Source organism: Tasmannia lanceolata, unplaced genomic scaffold (assembly GCF_043159265.1).
Source record: "Tasmannia lanceolata isolate RefF3 unplaced genomic scaffold, GAP_Taslan_0.1 ptg000016l, whole genome shotgun sequence".
Lineage (NCBI taxonomy): Eukaryota > Viridiplantae > Streptophyta > Magnoliopsida > Canellales > Winteraceae > Tasmannia > Tasmannia lanceolata.
The window spans coordinates 13,495,199-13,508,290 of record NW_027518693.1 but is presented as its reverse complement, the minus strand read 5'-3'; the positions used below and the strand labels follow the sequence as shown (position 1 = coordinate 13,508,290).

Genomic DNA, 13,092 nt, shown 5'->3' with positions numbered 1-13,092 from the left:
TCTCATAATGAGAAGTTCAATGTGTCAATGAAACTAAGCACCACAAATATCAATTTTTCACAATCAAATGTATGGCCACTCAAATTGGACGATTTCATCCTCTAACAGATACTTGTGAACCCCGGAGCGCACAATAAATGCTATATAAGGATTACAAAGCCCCATTGAGATGTTACTCATGGATTATTTTGAGTTTGCAAGCCTTTACCACAAGGGCAAGAACCAAGTTAATTTGAATATCATGAGTTATGCGCACAAACGCACTAAAATATAAGGATTACAAAGCCCCGCTGAGATGTTACGCATGGATTATTTTGAATCTGCAAGCCATTTACCACAAGGGCAAGTACCAAGTTAATTTGAATATCATGAGTTATGAGCACAAATGCACTAAACTTTATTAGTAACTTTTTATTGAATGGCATACTTTATCAGTACTTTATTATATGCGATATATATATATATATATATATATATATATATATATATATATAATTTCTCACATATAGCAGGGTAAAAAAAAACATGACAGCTACCACTCATAAAAACTAGCAGAGATGAACATCTTTCAAACACCATCTGATCAGATCACTTGACCTCTCACATCCCAACACCTTCCCATGAAGGATTACATGAGTACATGACCTTACATGACCCTTGCTGCCAAACCCATTGCTGCCATTGTTGTTTCCAACAAGGTTATTAATTCTACCAAAAAAATCTAGCTCCTCAGGCATGCTCCGTAAGTTAGACAAGGAAAAGCCAATGGTTGGAGGACCATTGCTTATGGACATTAGAAAAATGGATTAGGTTTCAATTGGACAAAATGGATTCAGTGGTGTATATCCAATCCATGGTTCACTTTTCCATTGTAATTAATGAAGGTCAATTTAGTCATTTTTATGCTTCCAGAGGCCTTAGGCAAGGTGATCCTTTGTCCCCCTCTTCACTTTGTCAGCTGAAAACATTGGATATATCCTTTCTAAAGTTGTGAATTATGGTTTCCTTTGTGTAATTGACACTAGTGCAGATGACTCGGCTATCTCCCATTTACAAATATGTGGATGATACCATTGTCTTTACTAAGATGTCGAAGAATAAACGTCCCAAATTAATATTTTGAAAGCTTTAATTGAGATCCTTGGCGGCCTAGTTAACAGACTCTTTTCCTATTGTTCTAGATTTTAATGCCACCTCCCTTCCAGTAAGTACTCGGCCTTCTCTTAAAGGATGACAGCCTAAGCTCTCATGTCTGGGATAAAGTTGGTAGAAAGGATTGAATCTAAATTCAAGAACTGGATGACAGCCCCTCTCTCCCTCCCTCTGGCGGGATTGTAGTCTTGAAACTTCTCTATCCAATATCCTAACTTCCCCTCCATGTGTTAATAAATCGTGCTCCTTTCTATCTGTATCTTTCTCCTTTTCTTGATATTGATCATGATCTTTTCTCTTGATCTTGATCATGATTCTCTTTTCTTGATCTTGTCCTTCTCTCTTTTTCTCTTGGCTGTCATGGATTCATATCAGTTGTTTTAAAGTTGATTGCATGAAGAAGAATTTCATGTATTGCAAGCAACATAAAAGTCACAACCCAAGGAGATGATCAAGTCTTGTTTTAAAGTTGACTGCATGTAGAAGAATTCCATGCATTGAAAGCAACATAAAAGTCACAACCCAAGTAAGATGGATCAAAACAAAATTTATTGGCACGAGACCCAAATATTTTCAGGGTAAATCAAAGTATAATAGGATTTCCTTGAAAATCAACCCCTGAGTTGAAAGCCCAAACAACCTCTTCTATGAGACCCATAACGAACAAACAAAAAACTTCATCAAAGACAATGCAATTAGGGAAATGATAAATTCGCCCCTTCTCTTTGCATGGGACAGCCAGCGCCAGTGTATGTGGCAATCAGGCCTGTTGAATCCTTCCCACGTGAAGTACAACAGCCCATCTGCAGTCATAGATACACTGCTGCTGGCTGTCTCACGTAAAAAAAAAAAGAGCGAGGTGGGGGGGGGTATCACTTCCCTAAATTTATATCAATAATATCCTTTAAAGTCTCAACAATAATCATTCGCTAAAAATTTAATACCATCCAAAAAAAATCGCTAAAAAATTGGTGACCCGTAATGGCTTTACACCCAGATTGATCTAAAGCAATCTGAGACTAAAACTCATAGGTCTAAGAGATTTCACAAAGAAATTTAAAATGAGCAGCAAAAGGTGAATCTCAACTCCACTGTCTAACCAAAAGAAAATGGTTTCTCCATTACCCATATCAAATCTCAAAGCCCATTCTAGAAAAACTAAGTTCTTGTTTCCATCAATGTGTTAGGTAACTTCCGTAACCACCATCGAACATGAAGCAGCCCTTAATGTAAATGTACAACTTGTGAAATCATCTTAAAGAAGGATCCAAAATATAGCACTTGATCTATTCCATGACGATGACATCAATCATATGGCTGGCGTCCATACATCCATAGAGTCACGCAAAGATCCTTTTCCAGTTCAAAATTGGAACAAACTGGATTTTCCTTTCATGTTTTCTTGATAAATTCATCCCATACCAGAAGGATAAGATTTGTGAAGTCTACTGCCATGTGGCTCATGTCTACTCAAAAAGAAAAATAGCATAGGAAAAGGGTCCTCACCTTCTCTTCCCATCTTTTTTTTTTGAATGGTACCTTCTCTTCCCACCTTGTAAATGGTAAATTAGAAAAACAGTACCCATCAAGAGAATTAATCAGGGACACGTAAACACGAGAAATAATAACTTAAAATATGCAGCTTCTGTATCAGTAAGACACTAATTACAATAGCACCCATGCAATGACTTCAGGCAGCCCACTGTCTATTGTCATTATTTCAGGAAACGTAATCAGGGATACATTAAGGGAAAAAATCCCTAGAACATAAATCTGCTACTTCTGTATCACTAACTACAAAGGTAGCTCACTGTCTGTTTTCATTGTTTTAGTAGGTATGTTTTGGTTAGTGTTACAAGGTCTATATGTGCCTAAGGGCACTTTGGTCTTTGTAACCTTTCACTTTTATATAAATACACAAGTGAGGGGGAGTTATTTCCCAACTCACCTTTTCTCTCATTCTTCTCTCTTCTCTCCTCTTAACATGGTATCAGAGCCCTAGGGTTTTGATCCCCTAAGGAAGACCATTGTTCCTCCTCCGCTTCTTCTTCTTCTTCCTTGGTCCGAACCCTAACCCTAGCCAAACCCACCCCACCCTCACCCGACTCCTCCTTCCACCTCCTTGACCCAACCCGCCACCGCCTCTTCCTCCTCCCCCTTCCCCGACTACACCCTCCCCAACCTCCACCTGAAGCCCCCGCCTCTCTCCACCCTCGTCGTAACCCTCCACCTCCCTCCATCCCCAGCCCCCCACGTGACGCCTCCACACGACCCCTCCCTCTCCCTCCATCCTCGTTGTAACCCTCCCTAGCCTCCACCCGACACCTCCCTCTCCCTCCATCTTAGTCAGAACCCTCCCTAGACTCCACCCAAAACCTCCTTCTCCCTCCATCCTTGCCGTAACCCTACCCACATACATCCCTAAGCCCTCACCCCCCCTCCACCTCACCGTAACCCTACCCACATACATTCCTAAGCACTCTAACCTAAGATCATACCTTAATCCTTTAAATATCCTCTAATCTACCTCCCTTAAAGTCCTTCTTCTTCATGGCCTAAATCATTTTCACCTCATTTTATTTCTTCTCGCGGCTCTGATTCCCTTTGATAGTCTCCCTCCTCTCTCTTGATAGCATTATTATGTATCCTTCTGCTATCAGTCATCTTCGGAGCCGTGGTATGATTCTGGCCCGTCTAGTGATTCTTCTTTTTCTATTATTCCCCTATCGTTGTTGTGGTTGAGAGTCCCCTTCTCTATGTCTTCATGGATCCTCCTCTCAGCACTATCCCTACTGTCAGCTCGACTCCTCCACCTTCGGCTTCCTCATCTAGTTATTCTCCTTCTGTGGAGACATCTTTCACACATATGACTACGGTCAAACTCGACGGGTTCAATTATCTGAATTGGCGTATGGCCGTTGAAACCTACCTCCTTGCTCGAGGTAAGGTTGATTTCATTGAGCGTGATCCTCCTCCTTCCACGGACCCCTCCTAAGCCCGGTAGCGGCAGGATGATGCCCTGATCCGCACTCTTCTCTGGCAGAGCATGGCGCCTCATGTCGCTGGCACGATGATGTGCCTCAAGACATCAAAGAAATTTTGGAGCATACAGTTGTCCTCTATTCTGGTGTTGATACCCTCCCTCACATTTGTGCTACCTACTCGGAGTGGATGCGCCTCCAGTGTGGTGATACCCCTCTAGCTGCCTTCTATAGTCAGTTTGTTTCACTCTGCCATCAGCTAGATGTCGTTATACCCCTCATGGCTGATTTGACTGTTCTAGCCAGGCAACGAGAGCAACTCGGGGTTATTCATTTCCTTGATGCCTTAGGCCCTGACTTTCTATCCGTTCGACAGCAAATTATTGGCTCTGGTTCCATTACATCCCTCATAGATTTACTCTCGTGCCCTTCAGTGTGTCCAGGGTGGTTCCTCGGATAGTGTATCTGTCGATGGTTCTGGGCTTGCAACATATGGTAGTGGAGACCGTTCTAGCCGTAGTGGTATTTTTGGCCGTGACGGAGGTCGTAGAGGCCATGGTGGGGCTGAGATTTTGGTGGTCGGCCACGTCAGGTGCGCGTAGCCGCCCTTATTGCACTCACTATCAGGTGGTCGGACATCATGTGGACACTTGCTATGTCTTATATCCTGAGCTTCGTCCACAGCACTCTACTCACATCACTGTTGCCAGTCTTCCTGATGCTTCTACATCCACCTCCGCCAGCCCAGCAAAGCCTGATGATTCTCTCCTTGTCTTCAGGGCTGACTATGAGAAGCTTCAGCGCCTGCACCTGAGCAACCGACCATCTATTGCATGCTTTGCACAGCAAGGTAGTTCACCTGCCTCTCTTCTCACTAGCTCCAGCTCTTGGATTATTGATTCCGGGACCACAAACCACATGACAGGTAATTCTGCTTCACTAAGTTCGTTTCGGCCCTTTACTTCTGTCTCTCATTCTATAACTTTTGCTGAAGGGGCCACTACTCCCATCTCCGGTGTTAGTATTATTTCTCCACACCCTGTACTTACATTGTCCTCAGTTCTTTGTGTTCCTAAGTCCCCTTTTAATTTACTTTCTGCTAGCAAACTTACTACAAATCTTAACTGCTCTGTCTCTTTTTTCATTTCTTATTGTGTCTTTCAGGATCTCTCAACTGGGAAGACATTTGGTTTGGGTCATGAGGTGAATGGGCTTTATTGTCTTCACTGTAGCCCCTCTCCTGCCATTTTGCATAGTTCCGTCGACGCCTATCAGTGGCGTTGTCGCCTTGGACATCCCTCCCTGCAGCGACTTCAGCAGACATCTGTTGTCTCTAGTCCGGTTCAGTCCTTTTAGTGCGAGTCCTATGAACTTGGGAAGCACCATCGTGGGTCCTTTCCCTCCAGACTTGTTAGTCCGGTCTCGACTCCTTTTGAGTTGGTACATTATGATGTACTAACTCAAAAGGGGTCCCTCATGAACTATGTCTCTTTCTGGATATAGATACTTTAACATTTTTGTTGATGACTTTTCTCGTATGACATGGCTATTTTACTTAAAGACCGCTCAGAGGTCTTTCAAGCTTTTCGCCCGTTTCATGCAGAAATTACTAATCAATATAATTGTACTCTTAAATATTTGCATAATGGATTTCAAGACTTCTTATCCACTCATGGAATTGTGCGTCAGTCCTCTTGTGCTTGCACCTCTCAACAAAATGGTGTAGCTGAGAGGAAATTGAGGTATTTACTTGATATGGCCCACCCTCTTCTCTTTCAGATGCGGGTCCCTAAAGCCTATTGGAGCGATGCCATCCTTACCTCATGTTTCTTAGCTAATCGGTTTCCCTTCTCTGTCCTTGATAGTACCCCTCCTTTATCCGTCTTACATCCTCAGCGTGATCCCTTTCTCTCACTCCACGGATCTTTGGTTGTGTTTGCTTTTTCCAATCTCTCTCATGGCCTCGATAAGTTAGATCCTAGGGCGAAAAGATGTGTCTTTCTGGGGTCGTACCTAGAAGGGTTATCGGGGTTATAGCCCTTGGTAGGGCCACTTATTTGACTCCGCCGATGTCACCTTCTTTGAGTCTGTCTCCCTCTTTACTGCTCCCGCTTAGAGCAATAAGATTGTTCCCAACTCTCAGGTTCCTATCCATCTTCCTGTTCTACCTGATTCTGTTGAGCCTTCCTCTCTATTGCAGGTGACTTCGGCCCCTCCTGGAGCTCCTACGAAGGTCTATCAATGGCGTCCAAGGCCCAAGGCCCCCACGCTACGCTCAAGGCACCGTCTTCTCAGCCAGAGATACCGGCTGCTCCGTCTCAGGTACCTCTTCTTCCCTCTCCGGATGCTACTGTAGATTCTCCTATTGCTTCCCGTACTCGATCCCGTTCTACTGCATATCCTATTTCTAACTTTGTCTCTTATGATCATCACTCCTATAATGTCTTCTCTATCTTTTGTTTCTTTGCCGCTTTTGTGGCCGAGGCTCTTGCACATCCAGGATGGCACGCTGCTATGGACCTTGAGATGGGTGCCCAGGCCAATCAGACTTCGGATTTGGTTTTTCTTACTTAGGGTGCTCGGCCTGTGGCGTGTCCCTAGGTTTTCTCCATCAAATACTTGCCAGATGGGACAGTTGAGCGCCTCAAGACGCGCTTAGTTGCAAAGGGGTATACGTAGACATTTGGGGTCAACTATATTGAGACCTTCTCCGTCGTCGCCAAAATTCCTTTAGTTCACGTGTCAGTCTCCCTAGCCGTTAACCATGGTTGGCCCCTCTATCAGTTGAATGTGAAGAACGCCTTTCTTCATAGTGACCTAACTGAGGAGGAGTACATGGAGCAACCTCCTGGGTATGTTGCTCAAGGGGAGTTGTCCTCCACAGTTTGTCACTTGCGACAATCTCTTTATGGCATAGAGCAATCTTCTAGAGCATGGTTTGGGAGATTCAGTGATGCTGTCATGCAATTTTAGCATAAAACAATGTGCGGATGATCACTCGGCCTTTAGCCATCACTCTAATGTTGAATATGTTCTTCTAATAGTACATGTTGATGATATTATCATTACTGGGAGTGACTCAGTGGGCATACATAAGTAGAAGGCCTTCTTGCAGAAAGAGTTTTCCACCAAAGATCCGTGTCGCCTATGGATCTGAATGTAAAACTTCTTCAAGAGGAGGTAGACAAGTTAGATGAACCTGGCAGATACAGGAGGTTAGTTGGCAAGCTTATATATCTCACAGCCACTCGTCCAGACATCTCATTTGTTGTAGCCTAGGGGTAGTGAGCTAGTAATATAAACTCACCACGTACCTCTCATTAGGCAACGATGCTTCAGATTATCAGGTACTTGAAAGGTGCTCCAGGGAGATGCTTATTGTTGAAGAGGCATGGTCATGAGAAGATAGAAGGGTTAACTGATGCAGATTGGACAGGATCTCCAGGAGATAGGAGTTCAACCACTGGATATTGTACCTTCGTTGAAGGTAACTTGGTGTCATGGCAAAGCAAGAAACAAGACGTCGTAGCTAAATCCAGTGCAGAAGATGAATATAGGGTCATGGCACACACGAGTGGAGAGCACATCTGGTTGCGCTCCCTTTTGTCAGAGATTGGCCTTGCTCATTCCTCTCCTTCTCGTTATATTGTGATAATAAGGCGGCAGTTCACATTGCTACAAATCCGATCTTTCATGAGCAGACCAAACATAATGAGGTGGACTGTCATTTCATCCGTCAGAGAATCCAGAAGGGCAATATATGCACCGTTTTTACTAGATCAGTGGATCAACTGGCTAATGTGTTTACCAAGCCGTTAAGTAAGGCAAAGCTGAGTGATATTTGTAACAAGCTAGGAATGTATGATATATACATTCCAGCTTGAAGGGGAGTGTTAGAAGGTGTATATGTGTCTAAGGGCACTTTGGTCTTTGTACTCTTTCGCTTTTAAATAAATACATAAGTGAGCGGGAGTTATTCCCCAACTAACTGCCCCAACTCACATTTTCTCTCGTTCTTCTCTCTTCTCTCTTCTCTTAAGAGTTACGATCAGCTCCAAACAAGACAAATATAAACGGTGAATAAACATGTTTTCCCACAAAAGATTGTTGGAATTGCTTTGACCGAGAGCTTATATCCATCGGTAGATTGTTGGAATTGCTAGAAAGGGGTTACATAAAGCAAGACGGTGAAGACAAGAGGGATTCAGACAATGGAATTTCTTAGAAAGAGGAAGGTTCTCATTGTTGGTCATTGTGCGCTTTGTCTTGAAGCGGGGGAATCTGTGGATCATCTGCTTATTCATTGTAAAATGGCAAGGGAGATTTGGAGTAAAGCGCTTGGTAGATTTAGCATTTGTTGGGTTTCCTGAGAATTTTATGAATCCTTTCCTTGGGTGGGAAGCGGGAAAAGAAAAGGAAATGTTCTATGGCATGTTTGCTTTCTAGCTACTGTTTGGGTGATATGGAAGGAAAGGAATGCAAGAGTCTTTAAAGGGGTCTCTAAAAATTCAACTATACTATTTATCAAAATCATTGCTTTAACAATCTCTTGGGTTAAAGCTTCCCGTCTATTTAGATTTGTCTCAGCCTATGACCTTTGGGAAAGATGGACCGAAGTGTGCAATAGTGTGGAGTAGAAGCAAAAGGTTATTCAAGCTTGAGATCCTCCTGAGCCTGGGTTTCTAAAAGTTAATTTTGATGGCTCTAGCTTGGAGAATCCATGCCCATCTGGAATTGGGGGAGTCTTTAGAATTGAGGGTGAGGTGCGAGCAGTGCACCAAGGCTTGAGGCTTAGATCAATTAAAGGATTTTATAAAGTGGTGGTAGAAGGGGATTCCTTGAACGTGATTCGATGGCTCAAGGGTGATCAGAAGCCGTCATGGAGGTTTGATAATTTATTTGACGAAATAATTGATTTGGTGGGATCCTCCTCTATTGCCTTCAAGCATGTGCACCGCTCTATGATTCGCTTCCCCCTTGATTAGATTTATTATTGTTTTTATTTGCCTTGTGATTTGCTCTGTCTTTGCTCATCTTTGTACTGACCATCTCTGTCTTCATTGCTTCTTAATAATATTGGCTACCTTCTTCAAAAAAAAAAGTTTTCCCACAGAAGATATACTATTTCCTCTATTGGTATATTGCACTAATAGCTTTTACAGCTTGCAAGCATGAATACAACAGATAGAGACCAACCAAAGCACGTAAAGACATAAAGCGATCCACTGGTTATAGTTTCATCGGTATAAATCAAACTCTTGTTAGACAAAACCATTGCAACACTGGCTGTGCACAGCAAATAAAGTGTTACTCCCAAACTAAAACCATATCTTCAAATCAACAAATATAGCAGTTTCATCGATGTCCCTTCTAAATATGTAGCCAAATAAATGTCAATTCGAAGGAATGCTTCCGTAGCATCAGTTGGAAAAAAAAATCACCAGATTGAATGCAATGACAGGATTATGAGACGCATCACAATCATTTACAGAACATAAGTAAATAGATGCACATTTAGCTGACTGTGCCCTAATCCTACGGATAGTTGGAACCCTCCGATGACATTGAGCTATTATTATAACAAATAGAATGCATTCACAACATAAATCCAAAACAAATTATAAAGAAATACATCAAACAAAAAGTGAAATGCAACCGTTCAATTTTAGCATAGGCCTAAACTTGCAAACCTCCAAACTTTTGTAGGGCAACTGCTTTGAGGATATGAGAAGGCCTTCAATATTATCACCCCCAATCACCTTTATTCTTCCATCCCTGCAGTTAGCCAGTCCAAAAAATTCCATCATATAGCAAGAACAAGTTCATGATTCAAAGAAACTTCCAGTCCTATATTCGTAGTTGTCAGATTGACAGCAATGAATGTAAAATGGCCATAATGATTTCAATCATCCATTTGCAGCACAGCAATCATCGCTGCAAATGGGGCTATGCACTAAAAGTTTACCGTGCAAAACTATCATAAGATGATAACCCTTTCATTTGCAGAGGTTTTCTTGACAAATGTCAACCGTTGCTTTTTTTATTTTCTAACCATGCATTTGAAAGCCGCAAATTGGAGGGTTAGAATAATCAGATGGCAGTGGATTTTTGTGCACGGTCCATCCATATCAAGGCCTAACAGATAATGGTTTGGAGTTGACCTTGTTTGTTAGGCGTCATTAAAATTGCTAGGTGTCACCTTCATCACAATTGAAATGCTAGGTGTCCATGTAAGATCTACCTCACTTGAAGAAAAATATAAAATGAAAAAGAAAAAGAAAAAGGGGGAGGAAAAAACATCTCATGCTGGTTTTTTGAAAGAAAAAATAGAATACAAGAAAGAGTAGGGGAGGAAGAGGAAAGGGATTTGGGGAAAAAATCCCTTTCTTGATTTAAGATAGATTTATATGTAGTTGTTTAATTTATTTTATGATTTGCAAATCCCAAAGATTATAAAGCTCTCCCAAGTTTTAGGTTCGTCTCTGCCATCGATCTATGGGGAGGTTGGAGAGAGGTTTGCTTTGGTATGGAGAGGAAGCAAAAAATTCTTCAGGAGTGGTTTCCCCCTGCGCCTGGTTTATTAAAGCTGAACTCCGATGGCTCTAGTCTAGGGAATCCAAGTCCGGTTGGCATAGGTGGTGTTTTGAGGAAAGAGCTTGGGGAGGTGATTTGGGCTTTTGCCTGTCCGATAGGGGTGGCCGACGCTTCTGAAGTTGAGGGTGAAAGCGGTGTTCCAAGGTTTAAAGTTGCTAGCCAGGGATCGGTTGGATGATGTGGGGGTAGAATGGGACTCCCTTAATGTAATTCGATGGCTAACGGCTAACAACTGCACCCTTGGAGATTTGCTAATTTTTTTGATGAAATGCGTGATTGGGTGGGATCGTCATCTATTGTCTTCCAGCACATTAGTCATTCTGCCAATGCTGTGGCATGTAGTCTCACCAAAGCAGGAGTCACTATGGAAGATTTGGCGTTGTTTGACTCCCTTCCGCCTTGATTTCCTCATTATTGTTTTGAGCTTTGTTCACTTCTGTTTTGTTTTAGTTTCCTCTGTATTTACCATCTCAATCCTCTTTTTAGTAATAAAATTGGCTGCCATTCAAAAAAATGCATTTTTGAAAGTTTTTCTCTTGATTACATTGTTTTTAAAGGAAGTTAAGGGGCCATTTGGATACGCGGATTTTAGAATCCAGGGTTTTGTTTGAAAACAGTGTAAAAGAGGGTTCATGATCAAGCTGTTGTATGTTGTCCTGACAGCATTTCTTCGATTTAAACTAAAAAAATCCAAGTTTTAGAAATCTCTCCCACATCCTGAGATTTCTAAAACCTGGAAACATGGGATAATCTGCTGCTCTCTTGTTGTCGGAAAGAAGGGCGAGAAATCAGAAATCGACGGCTGGTCTCTTTCTTCTCTTGTCTCCCATCTACAATTTTGAAGAAAACAAGGATTCTAAAATCCGCGTATCCAAACAGCCCCTAAGTGGTTGCATCAAAATTTTTTATTAATATTAATCATATTGTTTAAGCAATTAGTAAAACCAGAATTTCGACCTTGATTTTTTATGACTTTGACCCATGTAATCTTCTCCACAAATTCTAAGCTTCTGTGGGTTTGTTCTACATAATATTCTCTTCAAAACCCCTTTTGAATCACCTCATTGGATTAAAAATAATTCATCCTCGTATGCCGATAATGAGAACTAACATTTCTATACCCTTTAAGCCCACTGAAGGAAGAACTATAGATCAGGCTTCGTAGGTAGGAAACTAGCTAAAATACATCTTTCAAAATATCTAATAAGATATCTAATGCAGGTTTAGTGGAGTCTGAAGGGACGATAAGTTTCTCCTTCCCTTGCTTGTCGGCCACGAAATGAGGGCATTCACCCTAAAATGGATTTGCCCCGCTTGTGATTCCAGCAAAAGAACTGGAATCTCTCAATACAGCAGAAATTGTGAGAGGAATTGCAGGGTCAGGAGGTTTGCACCCTCCATTGATGGGGGCTTAAGCTTCCCACGGAAAGCGAGGTATAACAAACTGTCATGGCCTGATCAAAGCGCAAAAAAAAAACTTCATTTTCGCTTCTAAAATCTAAAAGCAATAGGAACTGATAGATTTTGGAATGGGGAATTTTGATTCCTGAATAATGAAATACATTTTCTTTTTTAGGACTCGAAGTCATCTTTGCTACTCAAAGAGGTGCCTTTTATACTATGACGGGAAGCATCAAATTCTTCTCAACGTTTTAAGTTTCGGTCGCCACGGAAACGGAAACATTTCGGGCTCGGTTGGAAATTTCAGTGAAAATACTATAAAATCAAGGAAGCATACGGAAACATATGCAAATGATAGAATTTAAAGATGAGGCTTTAGGGAATGCTACAATAAAGACAAATACACATCTAGAAACAATCACATAAGCAAGACAATCATTCATAAAGGTTTTAAAACATCTAACACCTAATGACATGCACTGTCGTGTATGTCTGCTAATTTAGCACATATGAAATTTTGACATGTAATTAATATAAATATCTATACATCATGCATGCACGACATAGTAATATAGTATACCACACAATCATGATTTTGGTTTATGCATTTCATTCGTTTCGGTTTGGATTTTGGTGTATATGGAAATGGAAACATTTCAGCCATTTCGTGTTGGTTTCGGTGTAAATATAAAACCATGATTCTTCTATGCCAAACCAACCAAGAATACAAATGTGAGTGATGACAATGATTAAACGCTTTTGCATGGAGCAAGTTACTAGTTCAGCATGGAATGTTATGGTCCTTATGGATTGAAGGAAATCTGATGGTTTAAGGAATCCTTCCTTCCTCCTGGGCGGATGGTGGTCTAAGGAATCCTTCCCTCCTCTTGAGCAGATGTTCTCAAAATCTCATTTAATGGAGCACAATCCCTTTTTTCCTCAATAGGAGGGATGTCGCACAAAC

General features: G+C 41.6%; 1 protein-coding gene across 6 annotated transcripts in view; it reads right to left on the bottom strand.

The window, feature by feature from the left end:
- The window catches only part of LOC143847818 (transducin family protein / WD-40 repeat family protein), a 58,333-nt gene that overhangs the window by 33,428 nt on the left and 11,813 nt on the right, over positions 1-13,092 (bottom strand). For all 6 annotated transcript variants that reach the window (XR_013235236.1, XM_077356593.1, XM_077356594.1 and 3 more), the window contains exon 3: positions 9,824-9,908. Coding sequence is in view for 5 of the 6 variants with exons in the window: in XM_077356593.1 (XP_077212708.1) it covers positions 9,824-9,908 (85 nt within the window). In the remaining variant the exon portion in view is untranslated. The remainder of the gene's footprint in view (positions 1-9,823; positions 9,909-13,092) is intronic.